Here is a 23,936-nt window from a genome sequence, read left to right as displayed (position 1 = left end):
GATACTGCTCTACACTCTTTCCAAAGCAGCAGGTAGGTAACCAGATAAGAATCAGTTTACAATAAGATAACGTATTCTGCAGTATATCTGAACTGTATTTTCCCCGAGGGAATAGCTTGAAGCTGCGACAGGGGCCATTCAGGCTGGGTATCAGGAAAAGGTTCTTCACCGAGAGGGTGGTCAGGCCCTGGGACAGGCTCCCCAGGGAAGTGGTCATGATACTGAGCCTGCCAGAATTCATGAAGTGTTTGGACAGTGCTCTTAGACACATGGTCTGATTTGTTCATATATTTTGGGGTGGTCCTTTGGGGACCCAGGAGTTGGACTTGATGATCCTTGTGGGTCTCTTCCAACTTGGATATTCTATGATTCTATGAAATATCTCTTCTCCAACTATTAAAATGCAAAATACATATTTTCAAATATCTCACACACAACAAAAGATTGCTATGGTCTGTAGTAAAAGCCAGTTAAGAAAATAAAATGTACTAACTAAAGCATTTTCACTAAGGTTCTAAAAAGAATGAGAGACTTGTGAGTGCTTTTGTGCATCTAGAGTGGAGCATGGATGTCCATATGCTCAGTCTTACAGGCAACCTCATATTCAAGCTATCTTTTCTGCTAACTCAGTCTGTCTGGATTCCTCAGCAGCTTGGCCTTCCCAGATGCACAGGAGGGTTGCAAGTAGTCAGGTTACAGCCTTGTGCCCTCGCACTAGGTGCCACCCCAGTGTAACCCCTGACTCTGTGGTTTCTCCTCTAGGATTTTGGAGCTGCAGCAGAACGGCGACATGGACATACTGAAGCATAAGTGGTGGCCAAAGAACGGTCAATGTGATCTTTACTCATCTGTGGATACCAAACAGAAAGGAGGCGCCCTGGACATAAAAAGCTTTGCAGGTGTTTTCTGCATCCTTGCAGCTGGGATTGTCCTATCCTGTTTCATTGCAATGTTGGAAACATGGTGGAATAAAAGGAAAGGCTCCCGGGTTCCGTCAAAAGAGGTATTAGACCCTCCGTTTCTCATGGGAAATTTTCATGCACCCTAAAGAATATTGCCTTGAATTTAGATTATTGCCTTTAGAGAGGGTGGGGGAAAAATCAGAAAATAGTCCTTAACTTCCTAATTTTTAAGGTAAACGTTCCTCAAAATCTCTTTAGGTATTCTTTCTAGAGAAACTTGAAGGGAAAAAAAATGTATATTGGTGATGTATAAATATTCTGAGTAAAACACAACCTTTACTTGTAGAATAATACATTATTAGTACATCAACATTTGGTGCATTATTCCCATTGGTGAGAGCTAATCCTCACCAGTAAGTTCAGAGGCTTCTTGTCTTTTTCTTGCAAAATATATCCCCTCAGCTTGATGGCTGAGTCTTTCAAAATAGACTTTCAGAGCTTAGCCCTTTAATCAGCAGTTAGCTTCTTAAATAAGCTTGTCCTGATTTTCAGAACTGTTAACCTCTTGGGACTTCCACAAACTTCGGTTCTCATTATTTAACCTGAAGTCCGGGGAAGCAAGAGTTCTTTAGATTTTTCAGATTCAGGCCAGACTTGTTTCTGAAATCTATTACAGACTTGTTTTAGAAAATCTTGGACAGAGAGTGGGGGACGTGTGTCATTTCACACCAGAGATGAGTTTGGTTTCACACCTGCATGTGTAATGCACTCCTTCCCATGGCAATCCACCTGGTGCTTTACCAGCCATTTCCACTAGCAAAAAAAAAAGTTATTAAAGTATACTTGGCAGAGATGCCCAAAGGTGAACCTAAATATGAGCTATAATATAGTGCTATCAATTATAGCTATTTTGTGTAGCTTAGATGCTTGTTGTGGGGTATTTCTGTTAATTTGCGTGCAGTGGTCTCACCTTCTCTGCAGTTTCTCCATTGTGTTTATTCCTGCTAATCTAATGCTGTGTAATCAGGCAGGACTAATTATGCTACCTAATTAGACAGCATTGGCACTGATATTAGAATACTTTTAATCTTTTCTTGCCTGTTTTAATTCCCAAGCTTTTTCTGTTAAAGATCTGGACCGGACCATTATTAAAAACAAAAAGAATCTCTAGTCCTTTAATTGGCTTTCTCAGGAATGGGAACCATCTAGTTTCAACTGGTAAATTATCAAAAAACTAAAATTTACAATACTGCTGTTTACCCAGACTTTCAGAATGTCATACTTCATATTTATTTGGTGCAAAACATAATAATTAATATCAAAGGAAAAGGAAAAAAAAAAAACCAACCCTGATGTTTTATATAATTATAAAATGTCCCATTTAAATTTTCAAACATAGAATTTTGAACGTATAGTTTTCTCAAATGGTGTAATTCGGCCTCCTTGATCTTTGCCACATATTCATCAGCTTAGCTTTTAAAATTGCATCTCAAAGCTCCACTGAAAAGCTTGGCTCAAAAAAATTAATTTAACATGGACATATGTGCTGAATGCCCCCGCTACCCTGGATGCGGGGGTCATTCAGCAAAGAAATACATCTTAACTAACTTTCTTAAAATTCATTTTAGCTTCCATGAAATCCATTGGCTCTTCCAGGCCACTAGTCCCGAATCGGGGGTCAGATTGGGCCAGTTTGTGGTCAGCAAGCCAACCCTTTTTCCTGGTGGCTGCCATCTTGTGCTCCAGAATGCAAGCATTTATACTGAAAAAAAATTGTCTTATGGTTGCGAAGATAACATTTCAGTCGCGTACCAGAAGTAATCCATTCAATGATGTCTGCCTGAGTCTGCAGACAGCCTTAAACGGTAGCTCTGAGAGAAGTATGAACTGCCCCAGTAATCTCAATGGGATGTTGACTCTGAAGCCTGATGATAATTTAAATGTGAAAACTGCTGAATATTTCACTACTGATCACACAAGAGAGAAGAGGAAAGATCATATTATGGAGATGTGCACAATCTTACTGTGAGTGGGTCTCATTTTGGTGTATCGATTGGGTGGAGATTGGGTTGTGGGCTAAGCATGGGAGAATATCACCGCTTATATATTTTTACTGGTCTGACCCTAGCCCCAAATGCATCTCAGTAAGAGAAAAATGAGGAATATTCTGAATAACTTACAGAGGCTCAGAAGTAATTAAGTTCAAATTGGCATTTGAAATTACGGTGTTTGTATGCTTTTCAAAATTATAAAATAATAATAATATATAAAAATAAGGACTGTCCCTTAGAGACATAGTCATGACTTGCATGTGCTGACGGAGCCTCTGTATATTTCTTTAGATGCCCACGTGGCCCCAGTTCTTCTGCATCCATATGTAGCTCCAAAGATTTTAGGAGAGAGCTTTTGGTGAATGCGTTTGGTTTTGGTGTCACCTGTGTGGTTGTTATGTGCATCCATGTCTATGTCCACATGTGAATAAACTATAGACAGAAAGCTAAGCCTGGAAAACTAGCACTGCATTTTTTCCCTCCCATGATGAGCTCAAAGCCTCTGTGATCAGATTTGTTTCCAAAGCCATCATCCAGACCCTGGGAGAGCCCTGTTGCCTGTTCCCCACCCCTCTCCCCCCCAGTTTGTCTCCCTGTCCCTGCCCTTGGAGGGTAAGATCCCAGAGGGGAGCTGGTCCCTCACTCTCCCTTGAGTCGGGCTTTGTATTCGGTGTGGTACCAGTGCAAATATTTGGTGATCCGTTTTGCTAAGCAGATGAACTCCTGCAGTTTGTTCTAGGTGGACTTTTTCAGAGTGCTTGACTTCATCCCTAGACAAAGGAGGGACCTAAAGCCCATTCTGTATACTAGGAGTTTTGCGATCGATTCAATGAGCTCTGGATCAAGCCAGTCATTGAATTGCAGTAATCGAGTCTGGAAGTCATCAGTGCACATCTATCGGCCGCCCTATTGTCCTCTGTGAGGTCCTAGAGTGTGAGATATTTCTAGTGGCCTGGAAGAGCCAGTAGATTTCACAGAGATTAAGGTAAATGTTCAGGTTAGTTGGAACTGATTTTTGTTCTGAATGAGCTGCGCTACCTAGACTGAGGGAATATCCCTTATACGTGTATACGTAATGCCACTTTGAATTAAGCTTTGCAGTTCAGTAGAAATATATATGTACAATACAGGTGATTTACTGGGTCACCCAGGACGTTCTCCTCTTTTTTTAATTCTCATGCATTTAAATTCTCAATTATAACGAACAAGCCTCTTCAATTGAGTTCTCTTGGGGGAGAGATTTAAGAAGGAAAAAGGAGAGAGGTAAGAGAGGAGTGATGCTGTATTATAATGAATACACCAGGCCGCCTTCTCACCCATGGCAGCATAATTCCATCTGAATTGATGGCATTGCTTCTTTGTAGGTAAGGAGAGAAATAATCCCTTCTTTGGCATCACAGTTTAAAATTATCTGGTGTACTTCTTCCTGCGTGATGTCAATGAGTCACCAGTGCTTGGATTTGGGTCTGGAAGTTCAGCTTTTCTGCAATTTGTAATTTAAAAGCAAAAATCAACCTGAGAAGTTTTTAGCCCTTCCTTAAGCCCTGAGAGAATGAACGCTGATGAAGACGGCAGTCCTTGAGAGCCTCCCATTTTGACACTGAAATGTAGCCATCACTGCAGCGTTTAAGAGCTGGCATTAACCCAGACATCCAAGATGATGCTCTATTTTCACTGTACAAAGAAACCTGCTGGTAGCACTTGGAGTTTTGTCATTCATATTCAGGGCTTGAAGGTAGCTGTGGAAGAAGGGTCTGCCTGGGTTTGTTTTAGCCCATCCAGCTTCGGGAGGTGGGGGTGTTTGCTGGTGGTGTTAGAGCTGTCCACAGCTAAGATGAAGCTTTAGTAAGTGTGTATTGTGTTTACCGAGCGGTTCTGATTGCAATGTGAAACTTCAATCCTGCAAAAGAGATGGCAATAGTGAGTGGTACATCTTGTTCTTCTCCTTCCCCAGGATGACAAGGAAATCGATCTGGAGCACCTCCACAGGCGCGTGAACAGCCTCTGCACAGATGACGACAGTCCCCATAAACAGTTCTCCACATCGTCGATTGACTTGACCCCGCTGGACATTGACACTTTGCCCACCCGTCAAGCACTGGAGCAAATCAGTGACTTCAGAAACACTCACATCACAACCACCACCTTCATACCAGAACAGATCCAGACGCTGAGCCGCACACTGTCTGCTAAAGCCGCTTCTGGCTTCTCCTTCGGCAACGTACCTGAGCACCGAACTGGCCCCTTCAGGCACAGGGCACCTAACGGTGGCTTTTTCAGAAGCCCCATCAAAACAATGTCATCCATCCCTTACCAACCAACTCCTACTCTGGGGCTGAATCTCGGTAGTGATCCAGACCGAGGCACCTCCATATGAGCATCAGACCAAGTTTCTTCACTTTCTTTTTTAGGACTCCCTTTGCAAGGAGCAGCTGTAATATTGTGGGACTAACACGGATGTAACCTTTTTTTTTTTTCCTTTTTTTTGTTTGTTTTTTGTTTTTGCTTTTGAGGGTTTTTTAATTTGTTTGTTTCCTTTGTTTTCTTTTTTTTTTCCTTTATTTTATTTAAGAAAAGAATCAGGATTATTCGTAACAACTCTTCCTCTTCTCTGCTTTCTCAGCCTGGTCTCCTCCTCTTTCTCCCTTTATTATCTTTACTACTTGAGTCACTTATTCTTTGATTTATCACCACATTAGGTTTCGGTTACTTCAGGCTTTTCATATACTTAAATATAGGAAACATGTAGTGATTAATGCATAAAAAACCCTGAGGATTACTTTAAAGAAGGGCATTCGCTCCTCCTCCTGCACCGCCTTTTTTTACTATAATTGCAATAACTTAAGTCCTTTACATGTATTCTGCTGCATCCGATCAGTGCTCCACTGCTGTGTGTCCTTTTAACTGTGGACCAAAGGCAAACCCTGCGATTTAAAAGAAAAAAAAAAAAGTATAAAAAAAGGCAAAAAAAAGGCAAAAATTAAAAAAAAAAAAGTTAAAAGACCATTCAAGCCCCATAATACAAGAATGCAATTTTGTAGGATTACAAAAAGCCATTACTATGCCAGTAAAGACTACAGTTAAATCTACTTTTGCACTGCAACAGTGCATATGACCTTTATGTGATTGTACAGTGTTAAAAGTTTTTCTTATGTACAGTAAACTGTATCATATGGCAGAAGCCTCTGTTGTGTTAAATAAATTAGTATCTCATACATATATATATATATACATATATACACACAGGTATGTATATATATATATATACATGTATATATAGCTATAAAATGGCAGCCGTTGCTATTGCAATTCATTTAATAAAGCTTTAGTAAAAATGTGTTGTATACAGGAAAGATGTACAGTGCAGGGGGTCTTTTCATTTAGAAAAGACAGGTTGCTTTAATGTTATTCTGACTTGCGTTGTTTGCCAACAGAGCATATTTTATACTTTTTTATTAGAACATCCAGGGCAATTTAATGTTTGTACCTAGATGTAACTCGTTTGATTAGGTTTTGCATTGGCTATTGAGCATTCTATAAGGCTAACCTTGATAATTTTACTTTACATTAATTAAAATGGAACACTCTCTTAGGTATACCACACTCGTGAGCAACTAATACAGCTCTGGAGAAGTTTAAACATAGATCAAAGGTTAATAAATTATTTTCCAAGTCAGTACAGTTGATCGATATAATAATGGTGTTAGTGGAGAAAAAGCCCTTGAGAAATACTGATGTGGCCTTAATTATAATTACATATTGTTTGAAGGGGAAAAATATATATGAACAGGCGCTCATTTTAACCCTTTGTGTGTTAAGTTAGATTTAGAGGAGCTACATACTTTTTACATTAGTGCCAACTGTATAGAACAAGAGAAAGAACAGCAGTGAGAGCAGAACCAGTGCCTGTTTTGGCACCAGCTTTTTAAAGTAACACTGTTACCTGTTAGAAATGTAGGAAGAGCTTTCAATTTGTAATCCTTAAAACTAAAGATGCAGTTAAGTAGAAAGCAAGCAGTTTATCCTGTAAGGTTTCATTTTTGTTTGTTTTGTTTTATTATTTTTTTTTTATTTGGTTTGGTTTTTAATGCAACCATACACTTATTTTAACCTAACTCATTCTTTGGCTAGGATTAATATGAATCAGCCTATGTGATTTGCTTTAGGATAAATTAAAAGGTATATTCTTCAAATCTATTCTATTTTGACGCTAATTCTGTTCTGGGGGAGCATCTTGTACTGTCACTGTTTTTTGTACTAAATCTTCAAATATTGTCTACTGTGTAAGGCAGAACAAATTCTTATTGTGCAAAAGGCCATTTTGTTTCCAGGGTAGCAAGTGTCTAAAAGCATGCACAACTTGCTTCCCCCTTGTAACATTCATGAACTCATCCACACCTCTGAGCAAAAATTAAAATAAAAAAAAAAAAAGAAAATTTCTTTCCAACAAGCTACATAGGGACATACCAGATGTTGCAGTGATTTTAGTTATATAAAAAAAAAAATGTTAACCATGTACGATATTTAAAATAGGCCTATTTTGATGTGTTGCCTATTATACAGATACACAAAACACTTTTTGGAGGCCTCAGTTACAAGTGGCAGAGCTTTCTGTGTATAATTTGTCTAAATAATTTGTCTAATAAAATTGTTTTCTAAACTTGTGTTTTCTCCTGCTTAAATGCTGAGTACTCTGAGATTTTCCATCTGTGGCAGGTATCTGCCCCTGAATGTTTTTGCCATACCAGAAATTGCTGCACAATTCATTGGCTGGAAAAAGAAATAAATAAATAAAGATTTTTAAAAAAGAAAGAAAGAAAGAAAAAACACCCACATCGACTACAAACAGCTTTTACAGCAAGTTACACCACCATCGCCATCTATTTGTCTCATTATTTCCTGTGTAGTGAGCACATGAATATCACCACGATCTGTGTTAATTACACTTGAAATTGGAATTCAGAAACGTAGCATCTTAGAGAATGATTTTAGAATTCATTGGCACGGACGTGTAAGGGACATGATTTTTGGAAATACTGCGCCTTATCTCTGTTCTTTTTGGTGTAATCTAAGAATGTTCTTGGAACAAGGACGTTAGTTTTACAGAATTACATTCTGCTATCTCTATTTACACAGAAGTTAGTTTGCTATGACACTAGGCATATTCTGCTCTTATATTTGATGAAAGTTTTAATGTGAGACTATTTAGCCTGTATTTCATTATGGCCTTCTCAATCCGTAAGGATTTTTAACATGTTAAACCTACTGTCCTAGTCATTAGTAATTCCTGCAGGATATACCGCAATAGCAAGTCATGATGATTTAACTTTCAGCATCCATTTGTTTGTCTGTTGGCTTTTCACATTCAGTATGTGTCATTAACTGAGTAATACCTGAATTCTTACCATTTTCTATTAAGTTCAGCAGGCATTCAGGAGAGAGGATGTTGGAATCTCTGTTAATAATTTCAAAAAACACAGTGGAAGGAGTTCTCAATTCATTGCTACATTAGAAAAAAAAAAATGAAGACAGGTTAATGTAAAATTATAAAGGAAATTAGCTTATTGAAAGTGACTTGAGAATAAAATTTAAAGGTATCTATTCACTAGTGTCAATAGGCATGTATGTCAACGGGCACTAAATGCCCAGCAACAGGATGCTATAGGCATATTACAATATGTCTAGTAGGGATTCATGTAGTCCGCAAAACACTTGCACGATTGGGGTCCTTAGTTTTGGGGTATTCCTGACCTGTAAAGTCACCGTGACTTCTTGGGAAGCGCTGTACTTCAGGCATGACAGGTCATTCAGTTTGCATTTAACATAGGTGTTGTCCCTGTCACTTATGCTCACAATCACACCTGCGAACAGCCACAGCCTATTTAACCTTCATAAGAGGCTGTGTTAAGGAGAACTCTGTGACATTGCTCCTCCCTGTCTTCAAATACAAAGCCAGTGAAGTAAAAGTACAGTGTTAAAGACTGTCAAGCTTTACTGCTGCAGTAGATCCACTGGTAATACCAGCCGGATGTATATAAATATGAATTGTTTGCCTGGTGATTCCAGTGTAACAACCACTTTGATGTACCAGCTACATGCGGAAAAGCAAGCAGCAGCAGAAAGCATATTAATCTGGTTTCAATGACTCACTTGGTCAGGTCACTCTATTGACCCACAGTTCACTACCCGGAGATAAAAACTTGTCCTGCTGTGGCAATCGAGTGAATGATTATAGCTGTCAGCCGTGGTGTGATCTGAGCCAACATCTCAGGGGTTTCCCTTCTGTCTTGGCAAAATAAAGTGCTTTAAATATAGGTTTCCCTAAATATGTTAGATTTTTAAGAAATGTTTTCTCTTCCTTCCACACTAGCATGGGATGCTGCGAAGTAATGTAAAGACACCTTTTCTGTGCTGGCACACCCACTGTGGCTGGGCTGCAAGGCATGCTGGATAAGTTTGATAAGTATAAGAATAAATTTCACAAATCTGCACAAAGGTGATGGGTTGAAAAGTAAAAGAGCTTCCCATGTGCACACTTGTTGTTGTAGGTGATGAAATAACAGTCTCCGAAACAACAAAGGTGTCGTACCAACACAGCCCGACTTTACCCATTTTTCCCTCGGCCCAGATAGCTGTGTTTCCTCTTTATCCTGTGGAGCTGTTTTGAAATAAATGTCAAAATCAAGTATCTGCTCCTAAGAATGAGTCATAGAAAATCTTTTGGGTAAGCACGAGGCTGTGAATACATGCGTTCACACCACACATCAGGACCAGGGGGCAACTGCAAACTCATCACTTCATCACCCTACCAGCTTGTCATGTCTCATACGTGGTACTGTGCATGAAGCCAAAAGTCAAAGCCTCCCGAGGAAGATGAGTGCAGGTAAAGTGATTCATGGCCTAATGAATTCCTAACCATAAAAACCCTCACAGATACCCTAAAAAATTACAGGAGACATGAATTTTACGAAGAATTACCTTTCAAGAGGCAGAGTTATAAAAATAAATTTACTATCTGTCAAGATTTTCAAAATCTGCCCCCCTCTCCCATTCATCGCAACGGTGTGACACTTTGCATGTACTACAGACTTTATTTCTATAACGTTCATCAGAAGGAACAAAAATATTACAGCCAGAATACTGAATTCTAAAGTAATTAACTACAGGGCTCCAGGTCACACAGGAAATTTGAGACAGAAGCAAGAACCCAGCTTCTCAGAAACAGCTCACTGCTGTAAGGGGGAAAATAAAACCTTCCTCCCTGATTCCTCAGGGAAGGAAGAGAAAAGAGAGGAAAGCAAGGAACCAAGGAGGGTTTTGCACCACTCACGTGGGCTGGAAGTGGGAAGAGGCAATGGTTGTCCCGTTCACAGGGCAGAGACACCATTTTTCAGATCAATTCTGGCCTCTTAAAAAAAAAAAAAAAGGGGGGGGGGGGGGGTTGAGCACGGGGACAAAATAAACCTGGAAGTATTTCAATAATTTGGACAGGCTTTGGCCATGCCAGACTGAGCAACTGAGGGTTCATTCACAGAAAGAGCTGCCTATGGTGGCATTAATGACTACAAAGTGATTTGCAGTACCTTCCTGATCAGCACCAAGGTGGCGAGGGCAATGGGGGCAGAGGAGGGGGGATGAGAACAAGGTATGAGACCTCTGAAAACCAATCAAGCCAGTCTCCAGGTTAGTACAAGAGAGTGCTGTGGCCTGCTAATAATAATAAATAATACTAATAATAATATATATGTATTTTTAAAGCAGCTTTAATTGCGTTGTGATAATGGTGGTAGCTCGATTTGATGGTGTTGCGAATAAAGCTGTTCATTTTTTTGACATTCCACAGCAATCCCTTATCCCATGTTCTGCTGCTGCATCATCAGTTTGGAGCAGGGAATACTCCAACTATCAGTCATCACAAGTCTGACCACCACCTCCCTCAAGATACAAATAAAGTAAGAAAGGGAGTTTAAGATAAACTTGTTAATTAATAAACGAAGGGTGGGGGGCACATGCCTGTCTTCATTAGGCAGTCACTGAGCTCCCCAAGCAATCACAGAGCTGCAGGTGCTTTCCTGATTCTTCTGGCCCATGCTGCAGCCAGTGTGACAGCAAAATAACTTGGTTTCTGGAGGCTCAGGCACAGCCCATGCAGATCTGTAACAGGCAGGTTTGCTTTTGCAGCCCTCTACTGTCTTGGCATAACAGCCCTCCAGGTAAGTGCTCTGCGGCTGGGCAAGCTGTGTTTCAGCTGCTTGCTTGCGCCTTCTACAAGTAGGAAATTGAATGGCGGCAAAAGGTAGATTCAGGTGGGGCAAAGGCTCAGAGGTGCTGCTTATGCCCCTTACTCGATTGCAGAGGGACCACCCCAGTGGCGGGCAGAAGGCGCTGCTGCAAGCGTTTTGCCTGGTAGCCTGGTGTGGAGGCAGTAAATGTAACGTGCCTGATGGAAATAAAACAAAAAAGGGGGAGCAGGCAGCTCTGTGAGCACATCGCAGCCCTGCCATTGTGGGTAAGCTGGCTTTTCTTCCCCACTGGTCATGGACATGCTTTTCCAAATGCACTGTGGGGCAGTCTGGTTTGGTTTTGAATAGTCCCTGTGTAAGGCTCTTTGCTGCGGACCACAGTAGGAGCAATCACCATTGACCTGTGTTGTTACTAATTAATCCTTTTGCTTACGCACGGCAATGGGAGAAAGCAAGCAAATACTGTGATCGATGCTCATAATGAGGTTGCTTGCTATTCCCACGCCCTGACACAATTTTAAGGAAAAGTCTCTGCAGCATGATAGTACCCACCGCAAGAAACTGATATAGTGTAGTAGAAAGACGTGCTGCTTTATGAAACAGCGCTTAGGCAACACTGAGGTGGCCCGTCTTGCTCCAGCTTTTACAGGCCTCTCTGAGCCATTTCTGCTGTTGCTTGGATTGGTTTCATATCTCTGCAGATCTAGGGGATGGCAGGTGATGTTCTTTTCTCACTTTTCCCCACCCTCTTTCCTCGAAGAACAGAGTTCCCAAAAAAACACTTCACATGATCAAAAAAAAATCCTGCAAGGATAGCTGCAATACTGAAGGTACAGCTGATATGGGACACAGGGAGCTTTGTTCTTCCTACACCGAGGTGAAAGATGGGTACAAGGAGAGGTCATACACCTGTAAAGCTGACTTTTAACAAATCTATTCAAGCAGTCTTCAGCAGTAAAGGCTTGTTGCATTATCCGACAAACGCAGGCCTACTCAAATCTACACTAGGCCTGTTAGAGTGGTTTAGAAAGGGAAAAACGATGTGTGTATTTCTAAATACTTATTCCATAAATATTGGCACATACAAGCAGCTTTCCTTCTTAAACTCACAGCTGGTGCTGGCAGGTTATTATTACTGTGGTATATAGTCATGGTATACTGTGGTATGTAGTCATTTGCTGGGGTTAACATGGAGCACAAGTAGAAGTTAACTTGGAGTACATGCACAAATTCCTGTTTCATAGGTTGAAGCTGTGGAAGAAAGCAGCTGGCACAGTGGTTTCGTGTATGTATCTCCCTTCATGTTCCCAAGTGTGTGCTGACCACAAAAAAAAAAAAAGGGGGGGGGGGGTGAAACACACTATTACAGCACTCTGTTGCTGTAGTCGGAAGCCCCAAACCCCAAGAGACTGCTCGCTATGTACAACACCTAGCTGGACACTTTTCCCTCACAGAGTTTTGTCTGAAATCCGGTAAACCTTTATACAAAAGCAGCAACAGGCTGAAGGGGCTAAATTTTCACTCGTGCCTTAGCAGCACGTCCAGGCCGGGCTGTGTCAGGGACATCACCCTGGGATCTTCCTCAGCCGTGGGAGCTCCTCATGGCTGCCAGCGGCCCCTCAGGGGAACCGGGGCTGAGCAGGGCTCCCGTCACGGCTCCGCCGCCGCTTCCCCCGCCGCCCAGCGGGTGTCGCTGCGGCACCGCCCGGGCTCTGCTGAGGGCCGGGGCCGTCCCCGGGCGCCGTGTGGGAGCCGTGCGGGAGCCGTGCGCGGCCGCGGTGTCCCCGCCGGTGCCGCTGGGCGTCCGCGCAGCGCCATTTCCCGGGAGACCGGGCGGCCCGCGCCGCTATGCCGGCGGGATAATGGCGGGGGCCAGCGGCGTGTCACCTCTTGTGTGCGCTTTGCAAAGGGGAGCCCAAGCGTGGCGAATGGGACACAGACCGCCATTGTGCCGGGGACACTTTAATAACCCACACCTACAATATCCAACCTGTTGTGCGCAGGGGGACGGCCCCGGGCCGCACAACCCGCCCGGGGGGCTGCGGGGGACAAGGCCGGGCAGGGACCGAGCTCGGGGCTGGCGGCGGCGCCCAGGCTCGAGGTGACACGCCGTGTGCCAGGCAGGAGCCCCCGCTGCCCTCACACGAGAAAAGTGTAATCACTTCCATGATTTTCACTTAAATCCTGCCGTTCTCACTTGTGCTGTCCTAGCAGGGCGTCGAGGGGTGTGTGGCAATGCAAGGGTTTTGTCTGGCAAAGCACTTGTTGCTGCGTGGTGTTCGTGTGCTGCTTTGGCTGGTGCTTGTGCCCTCCCTCCCTCCACAGCTAAGCCACGCAGGTTCTCACGCTATACGTTTCTGTGACCTGTATACAGTTTGCTACGTGGGCTGCAAGCACTCTACAGCTAGCCCAGTGGAAACTGGGGGCAACTGGTGACAGCTCGCAGGTGCCTGGCCCCAGCAGGCCACCGGCTGTGTCTGGCCTTGACATGGGTCTCGCACGCTGTGGATGGGACACCAGGTAGTCCTCTCCCCGTGGGAACTCCTGAACCTTTTACAAAGGTGAAAACATCCTGGGAATAACGGTGCCTACGAGCCATATAGCAAGCTTTTCTCCAGCTTCAGGGCAAACAGAACTGCAACTCCAGGCTATGCCAGAGGGACAGGTCTTGCCACAGAGAGGGTTTTGCAAGCCTGCTGACACAGGAGAACCGCTTTGCATGAGCTCAAGGACTGTCACCGAGCATCTCTGTCTCTGAACACGAGTGATGAGACCATCCATGGCACGTATTGCAAGCAACGCTCTACCGAGGCGGTCAGTTGTCAGAGTGGACACATAGTGAAAAAGAACTAGTACAACTAGTATCCTAGTTCTACTTTATTAACAAGTATTTAAAAATTCTTAAGACTTAAGGCATGCTAATTTAAGAGACAGTAGACAGATGAAGGCGTCATTCAGAGGGGCTGGTTTTCGCAGCCATTCCCACCAGTGGCTTCTGAACATTGAGTTGGAGCTGCACAGTGCTGGAAACTTGTTCCTGGACACCTCTTTGCTCTCAGGGATTAACAGAATTGGCTGAGGACCTCCTGTGGATGGAGAAGTAGGTTCTTCTTGGCTGACAGGTGTTTCCTTTTGTGGGGAAATACTCTGTAATCTGGGGGACTGATGTAAGTGTTGATCAGCACCTGCGTGCATCTGTTCACTTGTTTTTGTCCCTTAGAGGGACCGCTCTTCTTTGTGTTATTTTTGCTTCCATGACTCCAAATGTGCCAGGAGTTTTGTGGGTACTGGAAGTGCCTGGATGTGGAGGCCCCTTATCCAAGGCCCTGTACGACTCGAGCAGCCCCCTGCGTTCCCAGTTTACTGCTCTGGTAACGCTGTTGGTGAGGTGAAACGCAGACATAAGATGCCAGATTCTTCTTTTCTTGCTGACATGTCAACTGTTATTTTTTCCCACTTCTCCACTGAAATATGTTACCACTGTTCCACAGAGTGTCTGCAAGCTAAATTTTACTTTGTAATCCAACCCTATTGTTCTACTCTTTTCCCAGAGCAGATCTTTATAACTATTCTCTGTGCAATGGTTAAGCCTACAAAGAGAGAATGGTCTGGCAATCACTTAACAGTAACAACAACAACAAATCTATGCCAGCAATTCTGTGCCTAGAAATCTGAAGTACTTATATTCCCTTTGCTCTTGTGCAAGGTCCACTGAGAGCAACTGGAGCTGACCAGATGTAATTTGAAGGGAATATGTTGTCTCTGTGGATGTTGGATGAATGGGTGGGAGGGTGGATGGATGGATGGATCTTAATTCTTGTATCTTAAACCAGATGGAAGTGTTGTTCTTATACTAAAACTTGATGGCAGTGGTCATTTTCTTGGTTAAGGGATTTAGTAAAATGTATTAAGTAGCAGCATGCTAGACAGCAGTTGTTTTTAAAACACTTTCTACATGTGGTGTCTTAAGTGGGAGACGGTTGTTTTGTTGCTGCTCGTTTCAAGTGACTGAGATATGGACTTGTGGGTAGCGTTTGTGAGCACACACAGGCCTAGCAAAGTTCTTGCTGCTGCAGAGGGCAAGCAAACTGAATCTGGAATAAGATCACTATTAAAGATGTGAGGAAATAGAGTTATAAAAAGTTAAATCAATTTATGCAGAGGTATAAAGCCTGTGACACGAACATATCCCTTGGGCCTGATACTAGTGCATCTAGTTTTATTGCATTAAAGCATTTTTTCATCGCAACAAAAACCTTCCAATGCTGTGCAGGGTATAATTTTTCTGAAGCCATTCCCTCTTCTTCCCCCAGCGCTTAGTTCTGGCATGTACTCCGTAATGCAGACCCTAATCCAGGAGCTGGCCTGACAGTCTCCACCTGTTGCTGGGTCTCTGGGTTGCAGTTACTGTCGGAAGCACAAAACCAAGCAAATGCAGCCCTCTGCATCGCCGTGGCTAGGCTCTGAGCTTAGGGCAGGCGGCGAGCGCTTGCTTCCTTCCAAACCACCTAGGGAAACAGCCCCTGAAAATGCCTGTGTGATGGTGCTTTGTGGTTTGGTTTGGTTTTCTGGAGGCCTGTTATGAATGAGTCTCACAGCTAAGTGTCTCAACTCTCAGAGACTTAGCAAGGACTGAAGGGCTTTAGCAGCTTTCGAGGAAATTCCTTGCCAAGCAGTTTCAATGCCAGAAAGTGTTTAAAACAGTGATTGAAACACTCAGTGATTGAAACACGTCAGGCCAGCTCCTGACCATGAATAGAATGCAGTTTATTTTAAAAATATTAGCATAAATTAAATTCTCAGCAACAGTTATAGCATCTTAAATAAAGGGGCAAAGTGTACATAGGTATAAATTCTCCAGATAAGATTTCCAATTATATGATGAAGCTGAATGCATTATGCTGTACAGTGGCCCCAGGGGGTAGGCAAGTATTGTTGAACGATGCTTTGCACGTCTCCTGGGGGCAGATTAGGCCCCGAGTGTGGTTCTGCCCCAGATCTTTATGCGGGCAAATGTCACCAGGAAGCAGGAATTACTTTTGTGGGTGCTCGCGTACTCAAAGCAGATGACATTTTGCAGTGATCCACCCAGGAAGATTGCTTTGCAGACCTGGGGCATGTCTGCGTCGGTGGCAGCGTGGTCCTCGTTACCCATGGGTGAAAAGCAAGTGGAAAAGGGCAGATTTCACAAGTGTCGGAGGCTGCAGTGATGGGCTGGATACCTGGGCTTTTGTGTTCCTCACAGTCATCGCTTCTGATTCATATTTAAAACACATTTGAAAGTAAAGTACCATGTGCTGATCATAGTGGGAGTCTTTGGAGGGACTTCTTGGACCCTGATCTGCTTTAAGCTCCCGTGTTCGGAATAATGTGACAATTAACACTTTGTTGGGTGACTGTTCCAATGATGCAGCAGGTGAGGCCAAAAAGCATCAGGCTGGGCAGTGTCTTTACGTACTTGCTGCAGCTCACCACAGATTCAGGGTTCGTGAGATCTGGATTGGGTTTGCCATCCCAGTGCTGGAGACCTGTGCAGGCTGCGGTTGAGGTTCATAACTTTGGTCGGTGACCCTGAGGATGTGCTCTCTACCTGCTTGTGCACTGAACTGCCCAAAGACCAGCTCACCGGGCCAGGAGTGGCATGGAGAGGGTTCTCCTGGCTTTTTTGAAGGGAAGGGAGGAGATGCGTGGAGGAAGTGGGGCAAGGCAGGAATGAGATACTTCCTAATCTGTGGCGATGCCTGCCGAGCAGCCTGCTGATCTTGATACGTGATTGAATGAGTAATTAGACTGTTGAGTACAATTAAGCTGAGGGCTGACCCACGTGCTTTGTGTGCTTTGAAAGTGTCTCTGGCTGTAATGATAGAGGAGGCTTTTTTTGCAAGTCTCTCCCTCCCCCCTGCTCCTTCCCCCCCCCCCCCCCCCCTTTTGTAACCTGTTTTTCTGTACCACATCTATGTGCCTGACCCCATGTTGCTGCCTAAACCGGCCTGGGGGGGTGGAGGGAAATCTGCATAAAGATACCGGGATCCGTCCAGTTTGTTTTACTCTGAAAGCTTTGACACTTTTCTGAGAGAGGGCAGCTTCATTTCCAAGGCTTCCTACATTCCTGCTATTGTACAGTAAGCGTTTCAGACCGGTGTGCTTGTGTTTCCGACTCCCGTGAAGTTCCCTTTGCGGCAGGGCGTGCCTCGAACCGCTTCAAAAGAACCAACTCCTACAAAAGGAAAAAAAGAAACTCAAGTAGGCTTGAACATACAAAGAGAGGGAGAAAGGGGAGAGAAAAGGGCCGGGCAGCGCTGAATACAAAATGAGCTCAGCCAGCCCCAGGAGTTCTTCACCGCTTACATTTATCTTATCCTGGGGGAGCGGAGCTGAGCCCGGCACCGGCACAAACCACCCCTTTGCCATTGACTTTGACTCCGAGCGGGCCTGCAGCGGCGGTCTGCGTGTGCACAGAGCGGTGCGGCTTTCAGTGAAATGTTATTATTTCAGAGGAGGTGAGGACAGCCCTTCCTTCGTGGGTGCCCTCTCGCAGGCAAACTGGGACTTGGTCTCCAAGTTCCCACAGGGCTGTGGAGAGGAGTGAGCCCCCACCGTGAGCTCTGGTTGTGCCAGGAGGCCACCCCACAATTATAAAAATGAAAAGAAATAAAAAAGCCGGAGGCGTTGCCTCAGAGTAATCACGAGCCGAGCGGACAGGGCAGCTCACCGCCGCCTCACCTCACAGAAACCCCACAGCAAGCCAGCCGCCGGCCCCTCGTCTGCCCGAAACCACCCCGCTGTCTGCGGGAGGCGCTCCCGGGGCCACCTCCCGTCCCTCCCGGGGGGACGGAGCCCGGAGGGACGGCTCGGGGCCGGTTCCCATCAGGCGGCAGCCCCGCAGGGCGGAGGGGGGGGTGGCGGCGGCACACGGCGGCCGCGCTCCGTGAGGCTCCGTCAGGCGCCGCGCGTGCCGCCTCCCCCCCCCCGCCCCTCCCCGCCCCGCGCCATTGGCCGCCCCGACACGCGACCGGCGCGAGGGCGGGCGCGAGGGAAGGGGAGCGCGGGGGCCGTGCGCGGGACGGGACCCCGGCGCGTGCCGCCGCCTTAAAGGGGGGCGCGGCGCGCGGCCGACACCGGAGACGGGCGGGCGGGCGCCACGCGCGGGGCGGCAGGGCGAGCGCGCGCTGCCAACCGCCGCCCAGCCGTCGCCCAACGGTCGCCGGTGCGACCCCATGGGCTCGCGCTGAGGCGTTGTCGCCATGAGCCTGCCGCGAGCCGCCGAGTGGGCCGAGGGCGGCCGGGAAGCGGCGGTGGCGGCGGAGCCGCTGCTGGGGCTGGGACCGGCTCTGGAGGCGCCCGGCTGCGGCTTCGCCCCCGGCTGGCTGGGCGTGTGCTGCGCCGCGCGCGTGGCTGCCTCGCCGCGCTGCCTGCGGGAGGAGGAGGAGGACGAGGCGGCGGCGGGGCGGCCGCGGGCGGCAGCGGCAGCAGGGCAGGAGGGGAGCAGCCCCGGCGGGGCGCGGGGGGCGGCGGGCGGCGGGCGGCCGCGGGGCGGTGGTGGCGGCGGTGCCGGTGTCCGTCCGCAGGTGAGCGGCGTGCAGAAGCAGCGGCGGCTGGCGGCCAACGCGCGGGAGCGGCGGCGGATGCACGGGCTGAACCACGCCTTCGACCAGCTGCGCAATGTCATCCCCTCCTTCAACAACGACAAGAAGCTCTCCAAGTACGAGACGCTGCAGATGGCGCAGATCTACATCAGCGCCCTGGCCGAGCTGCTGCACGGCCCCACAGCCGCCGCCGCCGCCACAGCCACCGCCACCGAGCCGCCGCCGGGCAAGGCGGAGCCCCGCGGGGCCCCCTTCGAGCCGCCCTGCGCCGCGGACGGGGCCGCGCTGCCGGGGCCGCCGCCGTCCGGGCCGCCCCCCCACGGGCACGGCCACGGGCACGGGCACGGCAGGACTCGCTTCCCCCCGCCGCCGGCCGCGGGGGGCTTCCCGGTGCCGCTCGACCCGCTGCGTTTCCCGTCCTTCCCGGAGAGCGCCCTGCTGGGACCCAAAGCGCCGTCCCCAGCGCTCCTCGTGCCGCAGCCCGGCCACCACCAGCAGCACCACCAGCAGCACCAGCAGCAGCAGGAGAGGAGCAAGGCGTCGCCGCGCTCCCACCGGAGCGACGGAGAGTTCTCGCCCCGCTCGCACTACAGTGACTCGGACGAGGCCAGCTAGGGCGCTGCCGCCCGCCCCAGCACGGACTTGGCCGCCGGCGGCCCCGCGGGGCGCCCCGGGAAGGGCTCCTCTTGGGCGGCGCACCCGCCCCGTCCGCGTTTGTACTTTAATTCCGATGTCTAGCTACCGCCCGTAGAGCTCCCAGTGCCGAGAAGCCGCCGCCGGCCCCTCCCGCAACGTCCAGCCGCACGCACCGACCCCCAGCACCCCCCATGCGGTCCCGTCCCGCAATGAGCGGGGGCAGGCGGCTTCTCCTGCCCGCCGTCGGGGGGATCCCGGCGCAAGCACTTTATCCTGCGGCTGCAAGGGGACAGCTCCCGGCCGCCAGCCGGGGAGCCGCGCTCCGGCCGGCCGCCGCGCCCCAACGCGCGCTCTGAGAAACGAAAACGGTTTTGTCGTGTCAAACTTCCATGTCCCGTCTTATTTTGCTTTTGTGGTATTAGGAAACTTATTTATTACGGAGTGTTTGCTACTGTTTCTGCCCTTTTTTTTTTTTAACAAAACTTTTCTACGACGAGAATCGTTTATTTTAATTTTAGCCCAGCCAGCTGCCATTGTTTTATGTATTATTATTATTTTTCGAGATCAAATAAAAAAAAAAAACGAACAAAAACACAAACCGAAGAGATGTTGGGTCACCTCCCCTCCCCGGCCAAGCCTCCCCACCAAAAACACAGCGGGTCCCCGGAGCCGCGGGCAGGGAAACTGGGGGGGCTCGGGGCGGGGGAGCGGCTCTCGCTGCAGGATTTTTGGGGAGAGGGGAGCCGAGCCGAGCCGTGCCGGTCCCCGCAGGTGCCAGCGCCGCGCACCTGCCCCGCGATAACCCCGTGCCGGCCGGGCGGGGGCCGGTCCCGCCGGGTGAAAAGTTCAGCCCCGGGGTCACCTCCCTCCCGAATCGTCCCTTCCTTCCCTCCCGACCCGCCGGGAAAGCTTGGGGGTTTTAGCCCGTTTTTAGCTAGTTTGGGTTCGTTTCGTTTCCCAACGAGCCGGGGGCGCAATTTGGGGAGCGCAGAGGGGTCGGGAAGGGGCCCCCCCGCCGCCCGCAGCGGGTCCCTTTCGCCCTGGCCGCTGAGCGCAGTGGGTCCTCGCGGCCACGGCGGAGCTTTCGTTGTCTGAGGGTCTTTTTTTTTTTTTTTTTTTTTTTTTTTTTAACACTTTGAAAGAGATACCCGGCCGCATTTCCATTTTCAGGTTCAGCCATAGAGTTTGCATAACAACCGCTTGGCAGCCCCCCCTCTCACTCCGTTAACAAGCTGTAACGTATAGCTGCAGGTTGCTATAATCTCATTAATATTTTGGAAACTTGAATATTGAGTATTTCAGGCTGCTCATTCCCCATATGCCAGGCCACTCCCGCTATGCTGGCTGGTTCCTTTCTCTCCATTATTAGCAATTAGCTTCTACCTTCCAAAGTCGGATCCAAGTATCCAAGATACTAGCGAAGGAATCAACTATGTGTTGCAAGCTAAGCATGCTTAATATCTCCCAAACAAACAAAGAGACAACATTTCTTTAAGTAATGAAGATGGATAAATCGCTTTATTGAGCCCGCGACAGTGTTTGTTTTGCACGGACGAGCGCAAAGTTTGGAACAAGAGCGGGGACGCGCACCGGCCCCGCCGGGCCCTGGCTTTGTGGGGTTTTAGCGCTTTTTTTTTTTTCTTTCTTTTATTTTTTTTTTTAGGGGCTTTTCTTTGAAAACAGCGCACTACCCGAGCGTTAAATTTTGGCTGCACACTCCGTATCCTCCGGGGGAGGCGGTCGCCTTTGTGCGTGTGAGCCCGTGTCCCGCCGGACACGCGTGGGGGGCAGCGGGGGCCGTGTGCCCCCCCCACGGCGGTGGTGGTGGGGGGGGACACACGGGGGACAGGGGACGAGGGCGCGGGGGGGGGGGTCCCCTTTCGCAGCGCGGTGCCCGGAGCTCCTCGCTGCCTTTTCGCAGCGCGCCGGCTGCTGTTTGCTCAACCTCTGGCCCCCGGGGAGGGGAAAGGGAAGGGGAGGGGGGGGGGGGAAGGCAGCGTTTCTTAATTAGAGCGGGGCGGACAATGCGAAGGGGCGGACAATGGGGGGGTCGGGGGGGGCTGTAAGGAGGAGGAGGGGGGTGGATTTGGGGCTGGCCGCGGTCCCGGCCGCGGTGCGCCGTGTCTGGAGCGGAGCACGCGTTGTCAGCTGGTGAGCGCCGCGGCTTTTCAGGCGGCCCCCCAGGGGGCTGCGCACCCGCGGGGAGCTCCGCCGTGCCCCCCCCAGCCTCGTCTGCCGACCCCCCCACAGCCCCGGCCGAGCAACAACAGCCAGCATTCAAGCCCCCCGCCCCGCTCCGCCCCGCCCCGACAGCAGCGCGGTGGCGGCCAGCAGCAGCAGCACGCCGGGGCACGGCCGGGCACACCCGGGGGAGCCGCAGCCGATGGAAGGGGGGGGGGGGGGGGGGGGGGGGGGGACAAAAAGGGACGGGGGGTTCGCACACGCGTGGGGACGAGCGGCAGAGCCCCGGCTGCACCCTCCGGGGATGCTCGGGTCTTGCACCTGCTGCAAAGGCGGCGCTGAGCCGCCAGGTCGCTGCCGTCCCCCCGCAGGAATGTCACCCGGTGGTGGCCCCCCCCCCCCCCGGGGCCAGCAAAGCCCCCGCCACCCTTCCCCATCGCGGGCACCCCCCTGCCGGCCCCGCTGCGGAGCTGGGGGCTGCCGGCGGAAAGCTCCCCCCACACACACACTTCGGGGACTCGTTTGTCGGGGGGGGGAGTCCCCGAAAAGTCCTTCTGCAGAGCTGCGGCCCCCCCCGGGGAGCTGAGGGCGTGCGGCAGCGGCTGCGACGAGCGCGGTTCCCTCGGTTTTGGCCGCTTCCAGGCTGCCTCTCCCGAAGCGCTATCAGAAGGCAGGGGATGCTTTTGGGAGTCCAGCCAGGACGTGTCAGGGGCTTTCTGCCCTCCCCGTGCAGCAGCCGGGACGGGACGGGGCAGCCTCCCCGGACTCCCCCCCCCCCCAGCCCCTCCTGCAGCGCCCCGGCTCGTTTTTGCCCCCCGCTCGGTGTCACCGGGGGTGTTTGTGTCCCCTCTGCCAGGGAGCGCGAGGTTTGGGGCTGGGGGGGAAAAAACCCTGCTGCTGCTTGCAGAGATTTTGCATTTCACCCCCACTTCTTTCCTCGTTCTCTCTTTTCCTTCTCTTTTCCCTTTTCTTTTCTTTTCTTTTCTTTTCTTTTCTTTTCTTTTCTTTTCTTTTCTTTTCTTTTCTTTTCTTTTCTTTTCTTTTCTTTTCTTTTCTTTTCTTTTCTTTTCTTTTCTTTTCCTTTCCTTTCCTTTCCTTTCCTTTCCTTTCCTTTCCTTTCCTTTCCTTTCCTTTTTTTCTTTTCCTTTTTTTCTTCTCTTCTCTTCTCTCTTCTTCTCTTCTCTTCTCTTCTCTTCTTTTCCTTTTTCTCTTTTTTCTTTTTCTTTCTCTTTTTCTTTTACCTTTTCCTTTTCCTTCCCTTTTCCTTTTCCATTTCCCTTTTCCTTTCCCTTTTCCCTTTTCCTTTCTCTTTTTCTTTTACCTTTTCCCTTTCCTTTTTCTTTTTTTCTTTTTTCTTTTTCTTTTTCTTTCTCTTTTTCTTTTTCTTTTTTTTTCTTTTTCTTTTTCTTTTCCTTTTCCTTTTCCTTTTCCTTTTCCCTTTTCTTTTTCTTTTTTTTTCTTTTCCCTTTTCCCTTTCCTTTTCCCTTTTCTCTTTCCTTTTTCGTTTTCCTTTTCCTTTTCCCTTTTCATTTTCTTTTTTTCTTTCTCCTTTTCCTTTTCCTTTTCCTTTTCCTTTTCCTTTTCCTTTTCCTTTTCCTTTTCCTTTTCCTTTTCCTTTTCCTTTTCCTTTTCCTTTTCCCTCCTTTTTTTTCCTTTTTCCCTTTCCCTTTTTCCTTTATTATTATTTAATTTTTTCCTTCTTCCCCCGGCTCTCCCCTCTCCTTATTCTCTCCTCATTTCCCCTCCGTCCCCTTCCTCTCCTCCTTTCCCCCCCTCGCCCCCCTCTCCCCCTGCCCCTCACCGAAGCGCGCTCCCGCCGGGGTGCCCGGGACAGCGGCGGGCGGCGGCGCGCACCCGCCGCGGGCGAGCGGGGCTGCTGCACTTTTATGGGGCGGTTAATCAACTGCACATCAGCGAGACAGCGCATCAGCCCATCTGCTTGATATATATTCAGGAGGGCTCCAGCCCTTTTGAAGTCTAATTTCTTCCCCGGGAGAACGCGCCGGGTAATTTACCATCATTTCATACGCCTCGCGGCCGCCGGGTTAACCCTTTCCCCAAGCGCTGCCTCCCGAGCGGTTGGGTTTCGTGCCACGAACTTGTCAAAGTGTCCCTTTAATGACAAGGGGGCTCGCCGAAATAAAACCCCGCAGCCCACCGGCACCGTACCCCAGGTTAGGAGGGGAGGGGGTTAAAGGATCTGTTGGGGACAAGCAGCCCCCCGGACCCGCCGGGGTCAGCGCGTCTCGTTTCATCTCCAACCACCCATATCTGCTTTTATGTGTGGGTTTTTTTTTTAGGATCTCTGGCGTTCGTTTTTGTTCGCTTTTTTTTTTT

General features: G+C 48.6%; 2 protein-coding genes across 2 annotated transcripts in view; both read left to right on the top strand.

Moving 5' to 3' along the window:
* Window positions 1-7,315, top strand: part of GRID2 (glutamate ionotropic receptor delta type subunit 2) — a 728,283-nt gene extending 720,968 nt beyond the window's left edge. Inside the window, exons 15-16 of the mRNA XM_035541219.2 lie at window positions 763-1,003; window positions 4,908-7,315. Coding sequence (XP_035397112.2) covers window positions 763-1,003; window positions 4,908-5,330 — 664 coding nt within the window. The 3' untranslated portion in view covers window positions 5,331-7,315. The remainder of the gene's footprint in view (window positions 1-762; window positions 1,004-4,907) is intronic.
* Window positions 7,316-18,440: 11,125 nt separating this feature from the next.
* Window positions 18,441-19,397, top strand: ATOH1 (atonal bHLH transcription factor 1). Its single transcript, XM_035542133.1, has one exon. It carries the CDS (start codon window positions 18,441-18,443, stop codon window positions 19,395-19,397), a length of 957 nt encoding a protein of 318 aa, XP_035398026.1.
* The last annotated feature ends 4,539 nt before the right edge of the window (window positions 19,398-23,936 follow it).

Source organism: Cygnus atratus, chromosome 4, assembly GCF_013377495.2.
Source record: "Cygnus atratus isolate AKBS03 ecotype Queensland, Australia chromosome 4, CAtr_DNAZoo_HiC_assembly, whole genome shotgun sequence".
Lineage (NCBI taxonomy): Eukaryota > Metazoa > Chordata > Aves > Anseriformes > Anatidae > Cygnus > Cygnus atratus.
Note: the sequence above shows the minus strand (reverse complement) of the source record. Positions and strands in the feature narration are given on the sequence as shown.